This window comes from Dermacentor albipictus, chromosome 4 (genome assembly GCF_038994185.2).
Source record: "Dermacentor albipictus isolate Rhodes 1998 colony chromosome 4, USDA_Dalb.pri_finalv2, whole genome shotgun sequence".
Classification (NCBI taxonomy): Eukaryota; Metazoa; Arthropoda; class Arachnida; order Ixodida; family Ixodidae; genus Dermacentor; species Dermacentor albipictus.
This window is the reverse complement of record NC_091824.1, coordinates 145769286-145787648: the sequence shown is the minus strand read 5'-3', so window position 1 is coordinate 145787648 and position 18363 is coordinate 145769286. Positions and strand designations below refer to the sequence as shown.

General features: G+C 43.8%; 1 protein-coding gene across 1 annotated transcript in view; it reads left to right on the top strand.

Annotated features, from left to right (window-relative positions):
- The window catches only part of LOC135902177 (atrial natriuretic peptide receptor 1-like), a 243877-nt gene that overhangs the window by 145363 nt on the left and 80151 nt on the right, over positions 1-18363 (top strand). Inside the window, exon 3 of the mRNA XM_065432127.1 lies at positions 14447-14642. Coding sequence (XP_065288199.1) covers positions 14447-14642 — 196 coding nt within the window. The remainder of the gene's footprint in view (positions 1-14446; positions 14643-18363) is intronic.

Genomic DNA, 18363 nt, shown 5'->3' with positions numbered 1-18363 from the left:
AAGATATGGATCTCACATGAGGATAATGTCTGTCTCTCACAAAAATTTATCTAAAAATGTCAAGCAACGCAATCGGTCAAAGTAATTTTTCAGAACGTATGTGTAAAAAAAACGCAGTTTCGTCCAAAATGCCAAACAAGTTTTGTTGATATCAAATAATTAGACAGCTACACGAAGTAAGGTACGCAGTTTTATCGGCCTTACAAATCGCAGTAGGCATTCATTTACCAATTAAATTAGCATGGTGCCATCCGCGCACAGATAAACATTACCAGATATCACTCGTTGACCGCTGTCGCGACACTGGCACTATGGAGCCTCGTGGATCGAGCACTTTTTCGTGCTTCCTCTTGCTTCAACGCCTCTCCGAAACTTGAGATTACGTGGCTTCAAACACCGCAGCGCACGTGACTGCACACATGAAGCGATCAGCCATCTCGGCTCCCCATAACTATTGCACCTGCCGCAGGTTATATCCAAGATAGGGCTCGCAAGCCGCGTTTACGACCATAACGTATGCAGCCATGCTCAGCGGCGGCCGGACTACAGCAGGAGAGGCGCGCTCACCGGTCCTCCTAGTACGCGCTTGCCGCTTGAGCATGTTAGCGCGTACTCAAGTCCCTCCCTCCCCCTCCTCCCTTGAGTGCTCTTACTGAACGCTCGGGAGGACAGCGCGCATCAAGCCACCATCCTTCTTGGCTCACCCTTTCATGCTTTCCCTCTCACCCACAGCATAAGGCGCGCGGTTTGCGATATGACCTTATCGCGCTCGGATTGCGACAGAACCTCAAGGTGGCGACACCGACAAAAATGAGAGCCAAAATCCACCTGTAGTGTTCATATGGTTGCTGTCACAATATAAAGAAACGAAAACACGAGTTAAATTGTTCACGTGAATTTTCCCCTGGTTCTATCCCAACATCACATTTCTTTTTCTTCACGGCCTCTGCTCTAGTATACTCCACCTTGGAAACAATGCCCTTGTGGGGTGTGTGCGTAGATATTGAACACAAAAAATAGAGTTATAAGCACAAAGCCATACGCAGAGGACCTTCTCAATGCATGCCGAGTAGCACTAGCCTAAATAAGTAATCAGCCGCGCGTGAAGCCGTCGACTGAGGAAAGGCGCCGCCGAGCCGCAAAGTTTTCGGCGCGTTTGCTGAGATTGAGCTGCGCTGTTTTCTTGTTTGCAAAGGCTGTCGAAATGCAGAATTTCATGGTGGAACTGTCAGTGTCGAAAATATAGGTGGGAGGGATCCACTTGTCATTTTTTTTTTCACGCCCGCTTCTCGAATTGGCGTTGACATTCTGTTCCCCTTCCTTTCTTTCTTTCTTTCTCTCTCTCTCTGTCTCTTTCTATTTTCTTGCGAATGAAACATCATTTCAAATGCACCGGTCTGAAAACTTGAGAGAAGTTTCGATTCCTCCTGGTTGACGCAGACAGTTCGCAAATTGTTTTGTTTTGATTTTGTAGTTTTGTAGGTGGGAGCCAGCAAGAAGCCGACAGCTGTGCAGGCTCTTGTATTGGAAGCTGCTGAATATTTAACCAGCAGTGTGCTTAGGCAAACTTTTGTTATTTAGAAACAGATCTTGAAGTGGCGTTTCTATTTTGCAAGTAACGAAATGGAAGCGTTGACCATATTGTCCACTACCTCATGAGGTGAGAAATATTTACATGAAACTCGGCATACTTTTTGATTTTATGAATTTACCCACGCCGACTCAAAATTAGACTGGGTAGTCATTTCATTGCTTTTCTTGTTTTCATGCTTACTGCCACTTGCACGTTAAACTCTGTAATTGTAAACTCCATAACGGCACTGTTTTATTAGTAGCATATCTATACAATTAGGCAATGACACATTATGAGAGGCCAGGCGCGCATTCGAAGTCTAACGTTTGACACGTGTATTTTCTTTAAAAGATAGCGCAAAAATAAGTAGATGGCCAAGAAAGTATGTAAGATTTGCTTAATATATGCATATAAGTGTACGTTGTGCGTTAAGAGCAACGTTTCCGCATTTTGTTCTGTATAATGTATTGAAATATAGCATTGTCTGTATGTATTGCATCTACTGAATAATTTATCAATATCTTTATATTTTATGTAATTCAAGGCACATGCTCAACTACGGCATACTTAGGCTTCATTCTACAGGGATAAAGAGCGTCTATCAGGCTTCATCGCTTTATGATCTTGGTCCTTTTTCTGTAAGAAAGGAACTCCCAATAACTTTTAAATAACAAAATCTTAAGCGCGACAGTAGCAGGCTACCAAATGCTGTAACTTTGTCACTGCATTTGCATGCAAAATGAAGTTTTCTAACACAAACCCAATTGAAGGATTGCTTTCAAGTTTCTCAAACTTTAGATTTGTAGGACGACGGGGCCAATTACTTCCGCGAAAAATCGAACGCCACACGAATATTCTGTCTGAGAATCAAGTGGTGCTTGTATACTTCTCGCAAAAACGCAAGTTCTTTGAAAAGGCAACTTTCTTACGCATGTCGTCAGACGATTACGTATTTCTCCTCTGCACCCTTTCTTCCACTAATATTTCCGCTTGAACTGACGTCACTTGAGATGGCGATGCTCTTGCCATCTGCATAACGCCCATATAGCTTCGTCCTCTTGTCCTGTAATGAAGTCACGCGTAATGACTTTTTCTGTCTGACGCCTGTCTTGCGAAGGCAAAATTGTGGTGACAGCGAAATTTGACGGTGCCCCTGGGCAACGGCTTGGCTGTCAGTAAGTTTGCCGAACGTCTTGGGAAGAAAATTTCGATTAACACTCGCGGCTCAACGGCGGGACCTCCCGCTCCCCCTTTCAGTAAGCTTCGTCGACGGCTTATGCGACAGCTGGCGGGACGGTGAAGTAAATTGGTCCGCTTACCCTTTGTTCTCAACTTTTTTTTTTGCTACTTCTGTCCGTACTTTAAAAAAAATGCGACAAGAAAGTGTAGTCAGCCAACTCATTGTGAAAACGCCATTGTTCTGCCATAAAAGAAATGACGATTTATAACGGGAGAGCGAAAAAAGTTCGTATCATTGGGCTTGGTGCAATAGTATGCCGAGAAGACTGCGAGAATAGCAAGCGGCGTTTAAAATTTCCAATTTCAGAAGGAATATAACGGCAATTTCTAATTCAATCGGAAACTTTACAATTGCGACTGACGGGCACACCTAGTCCCAAGCTGGTTGGTAGGTAGCCCGGTAGCCCAGCAGCAATAATGAGCTGACTCAGAATATACACATAACGTAAAAAACACTGAGACATAACGGAGACAAGAAGAATACGCTTACCATATGATCAACCTACCTACAACAGCGCATTACGCATATTAACGCATTACTTCACTGAATGCAGCGCCGCGCAATTTCTTTCAAATCATTCATGGAATGTACGGTCGACCGCTTGTTTGCCAGTAGCGCGCGAGCGCTACTGGAAAAGGTTGGCTCACCAAGGCAAGGTTGGCTCAAACTGCCGGTCAGCGCCTTGTAATGGCGCGAAGTGTCGAGGTCACCACGAGCAAGAGAAACCAGCTAGAGACGAACAAGACCTTGCTGATCTCGTTGGTTCGCACCACTAGAAGGCACTGACCTGCCGAACAGTGAGGATGGAGAGGGCGCTAGAGGGAAGTAATATCGGGTTTAATCTCCCATACAAATGGGCGGATGCAGTAGCAGACCAGCAGCTTATAGGTTTCTTTTATGCGGACGACATTGTGTTGCCGGCTAACAAGAAAAGGGATATGCAACGGCTGGCTAATATTTGTGGACAGAAAGGCGAGAATTTCGGTCCGAAATATAGCGTAGAAAAAGTCAGGTTTTATGGTATTCAATGAAAACAGTGAACAGACAGTGTCAATTCAGGGCCAGGAAATACCGCGGGTAAAAGAATGTAAATACCTTGGTATATGGATAAACGAAGGCAGTGGATATCTGGAAACACAGGTGAAAGCAATAGCAGCAAAGGGGGAGAGAAATGCGACCATAATGAAACACAGAGCACTATGGGAATGCAATAGCGAGATATAATAACGGAGAAGAAGCATATTCTTGCTGTGGTAAAGCTAGAAAAATGATGGAGTAATGTTTATGAGAATGTGAGGATATCTGCTCAGTGGTCGATTTAGGCATCTCTGGCCTTCTGAAGCCCTTAGGTTCATCGAGAGCATGATGGAAAGTAAACATGTGCGCAGTAGAGATTTCTAAGTGGCTACTGGAAGATTGGTGGAAGAAAAGTAGGGATATGACCAACAACGGAGCCGAGCAAAAACAAAGTTGACAGTATGGGTTCAGAAAGTTTGGTCATGGGAATTCATGATGGGTTTCTTTTCCTTTTCTTTTTTTAACACCGATAGGACATTAGGCAGTATACCAACAAGAGCTTGGTGGCGCAACCCACCAAGCTCTTGGGGCGGGGCATTCCAAAGGGGATGCTCACCGCATCCATCCATCCATCCATCAACGCTCGCGTGGTACTGTTAAATATTCGGTAGACTGTGCAAGAATAACTGGGGCACAACAAATAACTGCTGCATCAGAAGCACCCAGTCTTTGAGGTTGTACAAGTTACAATAGCTCAGTACATCGGCTAACGCAATTCAACGGTGAGTTGTAGCACCTCACAATTCTATTCCCTTTAGTCGTTAAGTATATACAAACAGAATGGGTGGAGAATACTTAAACAGCGTATGAGAAGGGCAGGCCCCTTAAAATTATACAAATTACTATAGTGCTATAATTATATTAAACAATTAAATACTGAGTACAGCGCCACGTAATTTATTTCACATCAGTCACGGAATATAATTTTAGGACTCGTTAAAAGAAATAATGGGTGTATACAAAGTTAGAATAGCTATCGCACAGGGAGTCCGTACTGTGGGGAGAACATGACGTGGAACATGTCTAAAAGCAAGATTTTTGATATTAGTAACTCGAGTCTTATTTTGCGAAAATGAATTTGAAACAACTGTTTATTTCAACAAGTCAGAAGATAACAATCCTGAGGTCGCAAAAGACTTTCAGCCTCGTTCTTGCTCTCTATTCCAAAGTACAAGTTGTTCGACTTTTCTTGTCCAATAAAATATTTATGTTTTTCTATAGAAATATGTAACTAGAGAAACAGCAGTGTACATATTGCAGCATACTGTACGCCAGTTTCATGCGAACAAAATATATATTCAGATTGTAGAAGCTACGAACGACACTTGCCAATTTCTCATGAACGTACGCCATCTGGTTGTTCCAGTATGTATAGTTATCTGTCTAAATTTTGTCATGTTTTACAAACGAAATGAATTTAGTAAGAGTGCTAATGCAACGCAGACTTAAAAGACCCAGCAGCTTTACTTATCAGGATTTTAGCGGCAAACTAACCAATTTTTATGATGTTTGGCGTATATTATGTTACACCCAAACAGTCAAGTTAGCAGTATACAAAGTTGTTAAATGCATGCCACGAAATAAGGCCGGGGCAACTTAATTGATAGGCTTCGAGGTAGATAATACAATTCTCTGTATTTTCTTTTCTTTCTTTGGGTCCATGCATCTGACACCATAAAATATGCCTTGGGTTACTTAGCACCTAGAAAACCAAATTTATCGGCATAATATTCTCCTAACCGAATATGCCCTCTGCATGCATGTCACCTACGATCACCAACTAGCCTATATATCTCCTGGCAATATTGCTTCGCTGCAAATGCGGGAAAAGTTTAAATAAATTATAAGTTCAAGACGACACTCGTCATCACTGGCTTGTTGACGGGCTCGCCGTGGGCCCGCTTGTACCGGGTGTAGCAGCAACGCTCAAAATGCAAATGCTTTGGAAGTACACGCGTTCATGAGTTCAGAGCTAAAGAAAGCAGCGTCGCAAATTTACGTGACAACAGAGATTCAGAGCAGCTTTTCAATAGTGTTTGTAACGTAGAAATTACTCCTTTTTTGACATTTCGGCTCGCGATATGTCAACAACGTTTCATTTCTCAGCTTTATACACTAACGTGGGCTGTGTTGTAATTCCGAAGCTTCTTATCATTCGTCAGTAAAGTATGAACCATAGTAACTGTTCAAATTGTTCAATTATTCATGTGCATGTTTTAGCGTCATAAAGTTCCTCTTAAACATGATACTGTATACAGGCAAGTGAAGTGCATCTTGCGGTCTCTATATTTACACGCATGCCTAACCTAGTGGTTCTAAATAGAACGTTGTGTCGTTTAACGCGCCCAAACTGAGCAGTGAGGTAATAAAGACGCTGCAGTGGAGGGTTTCAGGTTTAATTCGACCATCTGGGGTTCTTAAACTTGCGTCTAGCGCGCGATACATTAACATTTTTGCATTGTTCCCCTATCTGAATGTGGCTGCCGTGGCCGTAATCTAAACCGCTACCTATATTACTCAGCAGCGCAGCGCCTTAGCCACTAAGCTAGCGTCGTTGGTTGAAGTGAATACGGAATCCCGCGGCTATTCTGGCGTGGAGGGCGGCGCACGTGAGGCTGCACATATATGCGTTAGGATTAGATACATTGGATGACAGTCAGTCTCCGATGCCGCCATGCTGGGTGGCTAATGTTTATCTATTTGCTGTATATATCGACCCTCTTGTCCATAAAGGAGTGAAGTAGGGAACCGAGGGGCTTGATTTCGTTAATCATGACCATGTAGAACCAACAGACAATGAAGCCAAGGAAAACATGGGAAAATTAGCTGTGGTTAAAACTGAAATGTAGGAAATAATAAAGAAAGGGAAATGAAAGTGGATGAAAAGATAACGCGTCGCCAGCGGCGATATGTACGCTCTGACACATTATCTTTTCGTCCACTTTCATTTCCCTTTCTTTATTATTTTCTACATTTGAGTTTCAACCACAGGTAATTTACCCGATCTTTTCTTTGGCTTCGCTGTCTGTTGGCATTAAATGGGCCCTCTTGTCCATAAGTCGTTCTTATGCAGTACAATTTCGCTGCGTGCTGTAATAAGTATTCGAGTATATTCTTTTATCGTCTTAGTGCGCATGTAAAATAGCTTTCGCGCTCATGACATTGCCCAACAGCTTGTGTAGTTAATGCGTAGAGGAGGCAAATTTTCGTCAGGGCATCTGTACTTTGACATGAATAATCGTAATGGGGGCCTAACAATAGCAGATGTTGTTCATCGGCGACTTAGCGTGGAAACTTCTATCGAGAACCTTTGTGCATTAACAGCAAGATTAATGCACCATTTTTCTTGGCACTTCCGTCGTCCTGTCACCAGCTCCGACCGCTCTTACTCTCCGTCTTCAAAAATAATACAAAGCAATGTTCGTGCAGGAAAGCCATCGAACATGATTGTAAAAAGCGAGTCTTACACTACCGTGCATCATAACTGAGCTGGTCATATTTTTTCATTGTGTTGTATAGTTGTAACGTCATCGTCTCCTGCGGGTGTTGGACGGCGGCACGTCGCAGTTTGTCACACATGTGACAGCGAGACGCCTGGCTGACCTTGAACTTCGTTGCAAACGTGTGACTCTTCTCTCACGTGCAGTGGTTTTACACAAGTGACGCCGTGCGCGTCCTTTCATCATCTTGACCCGATCTCAGGGTAGATTATCGGCCTACTATCCTGTGTAAAAGGGGGTTATTCAGGTCGTAGTGCAGCAGCGACAACCGCAGCACCAGCCGCAGCCAGAGAGCGAACTGGGTATGAGCCACGCTATGGCAGCGGGACCTTGTTGGCATGCCGATCTTCTCCTTCACACCAGGTTCAAGTCCAACTATCCAACACGTTTCTTTTTTTATTATTGAGCGACAGGTTGTCTCAGACGCGTTCTGACGTCAAAACATCACGCACTGATACGCGAACGCTGAACTATCTCGGCGAGAAGCCCAGCATCACCAAACCACACCAAACTCGAGCAAGGTAGGAAAGGAGGGTTCGCTTTAATACCGAGACTCCGGACTATTCATGGAAATTTCATTCACATATATTGCTTTCTACGCCCATTGCTTGCACAAAGTGGAAGTGGAGTCTACTGTTACTCTTATGGGTGGTTCCTACTCATTAGCTTACTCTTTTATCGTATTAGTCCAATATAACAACTAGCTTTCTCATTTCAGGTGTGCAGCTGAGTTCATTACGGAAGCAGCACCCAGGAAAATGTCACTTGGACTACTCTGTCATCGTTACAGAAAAGTGAAAGTAAACTCGAAATTCTTATATAGTGCAGCAAGTACTGTTTAAGGCACGTTCCCGGTTCATTAACATTCGTGCCCGAGCGTTGTAGCTAAGCAGTTATTTCCAATCTTGCTGAGATGAAAGTGATCGCTGGAACTGCCTTACGTATTGATCAGGCTTGCAAAACTTCGAGATCACTACGTTCTTTGACCCGACAGTATAGCTACATGGGAAATGCATTAGCCGCGATATGACCGCCCTGTCCTGAACTCTCTAGAGAGTGAGTAAAAGCCCGTGGTTCACACCCCGCTTACCACTCCGTTCATCGAGCTAACAAGGAAACCACGCCAAAGCATTCCGGCTTTCTAATTTATTGTTTTGTTTATTGGTTTATAGAATAAGAAAAAGACCGCCTTCAAATATACGGAAGGGGATACAAGTGCTCCAGCTTTTCCTCATATCACGATTAAATGAAAACTACGCAAGTTATACAAGTTAACTACAGCAGCCTGGTCTCACATCTTGCTTTGAAAAAGATGGATATTTTCGCAACTTTGTAGGTAAGCGGAACTTTTTACCGTAGTTGATCACAGGCCGAGCATACTTTGGATATTTTGGCAATGTTTTGGTACGTGTAATGTAGTAATGATGTTATTAAGAATTGGGAGGGCAATACTCATTTAGCTCCAAGTGGAGGTGCTGTGGTTTATGTACAGTAATAAAATACCCACCGCCGTAGTTACATATTGGTGGCGCTGTTCAACTATGCTCAAATAAATGTGGAATTGGGGCCTTGCAATAATTTAGGTCCCATATTAGTGATATTTGAGCCAAATAAGGGTAATTTCAGAAGTATTATCACCATTTAGGGCAAGTTGTACCTGTAACCCATAAAATGTGTGAAAGTGCCCGCAACTGTATCTAGTTCTACCGCATTTTTTATGTGGTGACGGCTCGATAAATCTATAGCGCATACACCAACGCTTCAGGCTTCATCTAGGTGCTGCGATATTCGTTTTATTGCTTTATCATATTGCATCCTACTGAGCTCTTACTACAACATACGTATTGCGCACCATGGCATGGACAATTTTAGGCTGTGCCAGAAATGAGTGGGAATACGTCCCATGCAGGATCCTAGTCAGGTTAACTTTATCCCTTCACTAGAACCAGTACAAACTATTGTGTTCGTTTCATCCTTTCAAACTAAAGTTGTACCGCGAGTATAACCTCAATGAGTGCCGACCTATAGAACTAGTTCCACTAGCTAAGCATAGCAGTCTCCCGACTCACCATTTCGTAAAATTTGCCATCATACAGCACTCGACGACGACTTCATATTGTAGCGCTGCAGTACAATTTAAACCGCATCGATCACCGTGCTAAGGTAGGAATTGATACATTTTAGACGACGTCATTTTTTTTCAGTCATTCATATTCCGTAATCACCAGGAATGGAATCACCTTTGCGAAGTGTCGTAGCCATTACCTATAACAAACGTTTTCTCGAAACATTACCTAACATTGCATAATCAAGAGGATATTTATTTTACCAACATCCATTGTAGGTAGTTGTTTGTATTTCTATTGTTTTGAAACCACTGCCCTCTTTAGTGTCATAGGAGCCTGAGTATAAGAGCAAATATATTTAACCTCCATGCCTTTCCTCTTCATATCTCTGTCTCTCTCTCTCTTTCGCTCGCTCGCTCTCTGAGTAAATATAGCGATTTCTGTGATTCACTTTTCCTAATACTTCGACCACTTAGTAAATATTATACCACTTCACCCCCTCCCCCCCCCCTTTCCTTATTTTTTTAGGTCTCGAAAACATCACTTGAGTGAAATATTGACGCCAACGTCACGGTAATTTCGAACGGCTCGGTGAACTCTTTTCTCGTCATTAATGTTTAATGTGCCTGCGGCGGCGTTACTCTACGAACTGAGAGCTAAACGTATATTTATCTTGTACATGAATTCTATATTTGCTGCAAGCTGCACTGGAGCAATAAAGGGTAGAAGAAATTGCAAAGAAAATGACCTACAGTGGCCGTTCTCGAAGGCCTCGATGTACTGGCAGGCACGGTCTTAAATGTACTCCAGTAAGTATATAACAAATATTGCAAGCTAGAATAATTGCTGCTTCCATGTACATAATATCATCGTCACTTTATGACCAGTTGCACTGCTTCAAATATTTAAGTTATCGAGAGAATCATGACTGGCGCTTTCAACTGATTTGAGGCAGGAACATTGCTTATGTATGAGGAAGCCGCAGTCACGTCGGTCTTTTCTCTGTGTTATCCTCGGACGTCTGTAGTCACAAATCCATTTTTGACGTTCGAATATGTGCATTCGTTATTTTAAGCGCTTCTTTTTTTCTTTTTCTTTCTTTTACAAGCAATTTGAATTTTCTGCCACCTATGGCTCCAGCAACCAGTTTGTTTTTGCTTTCGCCGACAAAACTTCGTGCTCTTTTCTGGTTAACTTATTTTCTTACTCCAAATTTAAGCTTTTCACAAGGTATGGCATAGGAAAAAAGAACTCAACTTTATTTTGGTATATCGTCACCGTCTGCCTTTATTCACAAGCTTCGCCAAGTGCTGCTGTTCGTCTATATGCTTCTAGAAAGTTCATGAAAACTCGGTGCCGATACAGCGTTGATTTAGGAAAGCTTTAAGTATTTGTTAAAGTTAACTTTGAAAAGTAATATCCGGACTCGCTGTGTGTAGCCCAGTGGATGTCGCGCGGCGCTGCTCGGCTGGAGGTCGTGGGTCTGATGCCGGCTGCGGCTGCCATATTTCGATGAAAGCGAAATACGAAAACACTGGCGCGTTTACAATTATGTGCGCGTTAAGGAAACCAAAGTGACCAAATTTAATTTGCGATCCTTCGCTAAGGCGTGCTTTTCAGCGAGCACTTTCACGATTTTTTAAAAATCGAATGTGGCACATAGCACAACTCTAGTCGATCAGCTGGTCTAGTTGAAGAAGTGGACATTACATGCACTAAACATTGAAATACAAAATCTCGCAATCACCAAAAATTTACTAATTAAGTTATTACGTAATTATCTTATGGTACAGCTTGCAATTTACGAATTCTAGCGCTTGAGACAGCAACGCACATCCACTTGAAAAGAATTGTGTGGATGATATCATTCACGAGATATGCGCTGTCAAACTCGCGGTAAAAATGCTCTGTCGTTCCACTTATTTTGTTACCAAAGCATCATTTTATACATTGAAGTATAAAAGTAACTGGAACGCCAATGCATTTCTCCGCAAAATTCGTGAATTAATATCTCGAAACTGGCGTCAACGGTATTGTCATCGGCGGCCTTCATTTAGAGACCAAGCACAGCCCAAAGAAGTCCACTCTTATGCTTTTGTTAAAAAAATTCAAATCATTGAATGAATGTGCAGAACTACGATTTTTTGGCATCTACGAAAACAGAAAGGATAAAAAAAAGTAGGCCAGTTTTCGTCTTGGTAGGACGAAAGCTCTTGGTGACTGTACGCGAGCAGGCATATATGGAACGAAAAAACCCAACACATACTGACACCTTAAACGCATCACCGCTGGCGCCTCGGGCGGCTTTCATGGAGGCTTCCGAGCTTTCATGCATATTTTTCCACCCTGTTGCTGCCGCTGTTGTTGCCTGTAGCCCCTGGTCATGCCACTCATGGCCATTTATCACTTGCAAAAATGCATGCAAGCATGAATTCTTAGCGCAGCTAGCTTGGCTGAATTCCTTGTTCAAGTGTTAGCCAGAGGCTGTGAGCGATATCTTTATATCTAAACAAGTTTTTTTTTTTTTGCTCGTTCTTCATAGGTGCAGCTAGGGCAGCAACATAGGATATGAAGGTGTCTTGTGCTGACGTCGTGTAGTTTCTCGTCTCAAAAGGAGAAAAGGTTGCCTACTGAGCTATATGTTAGTTTTAACGCTGTAGTCGAATTCCCCCCCCCCCCCCATTCTTCTTCTTTTTTTCAGTTGAGTCAGAGAGCTGTGGGTACTCCCCATGCTCCGGGTACCCTTGTATTATATAGTACGAAGAAAAAGCAATAAAAACGCATTCTTTACTGCTTTGCCTTCATCATAGCCTTGATTCACAAAACTGCTCTTGCGAACTTGTACCTTTGTAGCCACGATAACAAAATGAATTATTATTGCTTTAGCGCAGAATCTACAAAGAAGCACATAGAGACACGTAGGTTCCGTTCTGTTGTGTCTCTGTGTGCTTCTTTGCAGAGAGAGAGAGAGAAATTTATTTACAGAAAGGCAGAGACGTCGGCCTGAGCTATAACTTGCTCTGGCCTGCTACTCTACACTGGGGAAGAGAAACGGGGGGGAGAACGGATGAATGATGATGGTATAAGGAAAAGATGCGTAATCTTTGCAGATTCTTCGCTAAAGGACTAAGAGGTATGGATTACCAACTAGCCTGAACCGATGCTTTGCTATATTATACAAACCTTTAAAAAAAGTTTTATAAACTCTTTTTGTAAGTCTGCACTCGCCTCTTCCCTATCTTTAGTGTCGTCTTGCTGCGCAATTTGTACCAATGCGTCCCTACCAACTAACCTGGTTATCAATCAATGTCCTTACCACCCGCAAATCGTCGTCTGCGATAGGCTGTCACTCGAGTGATCGTTTTGTTATCGCACCCATTGCAGTCATAAGCGGTGAGAGCCCGAATACCGATGCACGAAGAAACGATCTTGACTTAATAGAGGCTGAATTGACAATTTTTTTGTTCACAAATGATCGTTGCCATTGGCTGGCCGCCGTCGCCAGTCATATGCCTAGCCTCAGGGTTTCGCGTTTGCCAACAATCCGCTTTTGCCAACAATCCAAACCTAAAACGTTTCATGCATACGGGTCCTTATGCTTTTTGAATGTTGGGTCAGATTTTCTCTGGTTCTAAACCTGATTAAATTTAATTCTCGTGTTTTACGTGTCAAAACCACAATTGGCGACTGTGGATTACTTTTGGTAACATGGGGCTTTTCAAAGTGCACCAAAATCTAACTACATGAACGTCTTTTCATTGCACCCCATCGAAATGTCGGATGCCATGGCTGGGATTGAACCCTGAAGCTCAACGGCGCAACGCCATAGCTATTGCCCTACCATGGCGCGCCCCTCGTTCTATATAGGCGACGTAAACACATGGTTGGTTTTGGGCGTACTGACATAGCGTTTATGTCAGTTCATGGGAGTGAATGTGAGTTGCGATCATTGAATGAGCAGCAAGGTAAGCCCGCCTAGAGACTGCGTTTGCGCGCTATAGGCATTTGGCACCCTCCACAGCGGTCCATGCACGACAGGGCTAGCGGCATCTTCCGCGTTTGCTTGCACTGTCCTCAATGTCCCAATTCCACTGTCCCCAATCAACTGTCCCCAATCAACTGTCCCCAATCCACTCTCCCCAATTCCGTGTTCGCTTGAAGCGTCCCCAAACAACAGTCCTCATGTATCTTGCGTGCCTTTTTGGACTTTCACTTTGCGCGTCTGGCTCTCGTAGGTCGCGAACGGATGCACATGCCAGAATGAAATTGTGTTCTCAATAGGAAAGTAGAAAATTAAGAAAATATATGCGAGGATAGGTGGTGATTACTGCTTGGAGACAAGAGAAGCACCCAAGCGTGTACACTTTTTTTAGGGTACGCTTCTAATGAGCCTTCCTGGCAGGTCCGACACTTTACAGCAGCTCCACAATGTTTAGCTTCGCGTTTAATTCACTTAGCCGTGTTGGCCGCCAAACGGGCGTGGCGCGAGAACCCTAAACATGCTTCTACTTTGTGGTCTTATGCTTCAGATTTGAATAAAGCGACTTATCTCGCCGATAGCACGCTCGACAGGACAAGCCGAGCCTGCTATCATACATACAACAATTCGAGCCTTAGTGGAGCGTATAGTTACTTTAGCCCTATTAGGCCCTGCTGTTTGCTCATGAGTCACCGAGGTATTAGAACGCCCCTAGCGCAGTAAAATCACTTCAGCGTCCACAACGCATGTAGTAAGCATAGAAATGTGAAGAAAACGATAGAGTGCTTGGAACAGCGTATTCTGCAATAGAGGCGCTTCATGACGCGCTCATGCAGACTGTGAATCGCTTCAAACCCACCTGTTCAAATATGAGAGCCCAGAACACTCCTTCTGACGAAATATTTCTTACGCACGCGTTGCAACCAGACGCAACGAGCTGGGCTCCGTACGTTCAACGCCGGTCCAATAGCTCCCCCCCCCCCTTCTCTCTCTCTCTCTCTCCGCTGACAGGCGCAACACGAGCAACACGCGGCCCTGGTACCGGGAGACCGACACAGCAGAGCGCAACCATCGCGCTCGGAAAGCCTACGAGGCGCTGCTCGTGGTGCAGACGCGAATCCCCGAGACGTCCGAGTTCTCGCACTTCAAGCAGGCCCTGCAGGAGACAGCTCGCAAGGAGTTCGAGTTCGACTACAACACGGACGAGGTGGGTCTGCTCAATGTTGCCGAGTTCCCTGTACTCTGCTCGTCCGACGAAATTCGCGTTCGGCGGCGTTCTCTGCGCCTGCAATTAGGCGCTGGCTAACGACAGTAATTAAAACGAACGCCTGTCGCGCTGGTGAGGCAGGCAGACCGGCTGGTATGCGCGTTACCGCTTTTGCACGTCGAGGGCTCTATCTTATATTGTACTATTTTCGAATGCAGTTGCGACACGTCTGTGCGCCTTCCTTCCCTGGTATGCCCATGAATGCGAACTTGTGCTGCACGTATGTTTGAAGCAGAGAGTGGTATAGCGTAAACAAAACATATGCGTCGAACAGACTAGTGAGTCGCCATGTAAGGCAATGCCTCTGCAGGAAAATACAAACGTACTAAGGAACTTCCATTCGTCGTCACAAAGAAGGAAAGCGTACGTTGTAAAAGAGGTTCGTTCATAAGCAAATGGACTTTCGGGCCTATTTATTCAAATGCACATTCATTGCAAAACGTGCTGCATTCTAACACTTTATAATAACACAAAAGAATGGCTAGAAATAAAACCAACAGGCACTATTAGTAGAGCGGCGTTAACTTCATTTATGAACGCGTTTCAGAAATAAAGTACAGCCCTAAGTGGTACATTCTTGACTGTCGGCACTTTTTTCGCCGCTTAATTCTCGAGAGAGCGATCCTTTTTCTATGCGAGTCGTGTCTTGTCAGAAGAAAAGTAGACGGCGTGATGGTACAAAAGATGTCATTATCGTAAGATTCTTCGAAAACCAGACAGCGCAAGAAAGAAACGAGTACGCAAAGAAAGAGACAGCGAAAAGCGACAAAAAAAAAACGAAAGAGGTAGAGAAACAAGAAACGAGCGCTCGCATATTGTTCGGATCTCTCGTTGGATTGTTGCTCGCCTGCCGATGCTAACAGCTTGACTCGATCTGCCACTCATCATATCTTTATTTCTGTTATCTTTTCTTTTGCCTTCCTCGCGCACTCGGCATTTTCACCACGCTCGCTTTCTCCGGCCATCTGTGCGGGAGCACAAAAGAGGGATCAGTGTGCGATGGATTTGACGCTGCATACAACTGACAAGCACCGCGCCGAAGCACTCACTTCGTCGCCGCCATTCCTCTTTCCTTTCTGGGCACTTCGTGATATCGATCCCAGCATAGGAACTCTCTCCACCTGTCCTCACCCCATTCTCCCGTGGAGATGGCAGCGGAAGCCTTTCGCTTCCCCGTTCACCCTGTTCTACTTTGTCATCCTCGTTCCCGGCGCTGACTCGCCCCCGTTCACCTTCTTCTTCGCCGGTCTCCCTTCACGTTCGCGAACGTCGTCCCATTGTTCAAGACCTTCCTTATCCGTCTCCTGCTGTTTCCTTTCTTCCCTTTTCATTTTTTTGTTCGCCTACTCGTTCTTATAATTGTTCTGCGCCTCCGAAGAAACGATTCACAATTATAGAATTGTTTCCTTTCTTTATTTTTTGTTCCACGCTAGCGAAGCGTCTTTCGTCTAAATTCTTGTGTTGTTCGAGCTTTTCACTGGATTCTCTCTTTCTTACTGCAGCCAATTCGGTGCCTCCTTCCTTTTGCCACTCTGCTTCGCTATCCTTTCCGAACCTCACAGTCTCAGTGCTGGCGCTATTCTACTCGGGATCATCCAGTCTTCGGAACTTTCTGTGTCGTTCACAGTCTTCTCCTCGGTCTTTGTTAGGAATTTTTACTTTATTTCCGGTGTGCGAAAAAGTAATCACAGTCCGAAAGTGTCGCCCTATTGGTGCGCCCTTCTACTGAAGAGCCTCACGGCAATGCGGTTGTGGTATTGCAGTTTTGCATTGCTTGATCGTTGGTAAGGAAATCGGGCTGTACGATGAAGAATGGCGACTTGAAGTAGCAATGAATCCCGTGAAATGCTTGCTACCTCAATTTTTGCTTATTTTCACAATATTTATCTATATATTCTTCTCTTTTGAATTCATGCCATGTTGTTGAGCAGCTATTCTCTTTTATCTTACTGCATAATTATGCAAGATGCCTATGCGCCCTGGGCCAGCGCTGTATACTTTGCACTATGAGACCAAATGGAAGCTCGTGCCATTTCAACAAAAAACTTTGCTGACACTCAGCTCTCATCACAATTCAAATGCCCTAGTGCTCCTTAACGAATGCATTATTAAGTTGAAGAAAAAGCATACGCATATGCAAGTATCTTTGCGTATTTGAATATGACACGGATGCTCTTCGTTATAAAATTACAAAATAGAAATTGAAATAGGTGGGGTTGAATAAAGTGAACCACACATTCTTTCATGCCAACGTTTGCGTGAAAGAATGACTTAAGTAGCATGCCGAGGCGTCATTATGCTCGGAACATGCTTATATAGCTACAAGCAGAGCACATAATTTCTAAAAGTGTTGATGTCACCAATAGCGCCACAGTTTAGATTAAGATATGTGATCGTACATCAGGTGTGTTTAATCTCCGTCTCGAATTCGTGCACGAAGGATCATACCACCTGTTGAGCACCCTGCAAAAAGCCTTTACGCTGCGCTCATTGAAAAACATTGCAGTTGGATAAGTGTGTGTGGCGCAGCTTTTGAGAAGGTGGAGGATGGAATTATTCTTCAAGACCGTTTATTAGGCCTAGCGACAGAGACAAGAAGTCTACGCAGCCACATTCAAGATATTGTGGAGCTTAGCGCTCATAGTCCAATGCGATGACACTTGAACTAGGAACACCGCAAGAAATAGCCGGAACTTTCAGTTGAATCTGGCAGCGTTACTTTATATAAAGTGTTACTTTAAGTGCTCGTGGCGCGTCATCGTTTAATCTTCATGCAGAGATTAACATTTGTAGGGCAAGAGATGTGGCTAGTGCCTACGTTTCAACAAAGGGACATTTCTACGTCAGGAGAGATCCCTGACGATGACAAGTCTTCTTGTCGAAACTTAGACTCTATAGGGATGCCTTTTTGCAACTACTGCCGGTCTCTTATAGTCTCAATCTTGCTGGCAATCTCTGTGTTAAAAAAGGCGGCTCTGTGTAGCAACAAGATTTCGGGCATGTTAGAGAAAAAAGAAAATTGTTCTCGGTTAGCGCTTGCGTAAATTTGACTCCGTTCATATTCTTGTAAAATGACAGGCTGTAAAATCACGAGCCAGACCTATCGTCGGAATCACCGACTTAGAGCGATAAACGGGGACAACGGTATAAAGCTGTTGATAAGATAAGAACTTTGATCTAACCCTTTAACCTGTTCATCTATGATTTGTCTTTGGTTCCTCTTCAGAGCTGCATTCTACATCATGCTTCACAGCTTGTGCGTGCACTGTACGGTGCTAAATCGTATTATTAAAAGTGTGACCATGAGATTTCCGCTGGGACTCCCAGCTGTTGTCAAAAAGGTCAGCTAGTCTGTTTACTATGATTCACAGAACAATGCACTATCGACACGGTAGACAATTATTATGTTGTACATTTCTCAGGAAAAAAAGAATCTTTAGATCAAAATAGAGGGGGGGGTGGTTCTTGAAAAACTCTGCGCAATGTGGAAGAACAATGCTACTGTTTTTCAGAGCGACTTTGAAGTTAGAGAACTTTCAAAATTGTCATTAATACGAATAAATAACACAGAAACAGCAAACGAACAAGAAGCAAGGCCATTCGCTCACTACCAGGCATTCTTATTTGGGTTCTCGACGGTAGATGTTAAGAAAGCACGCAG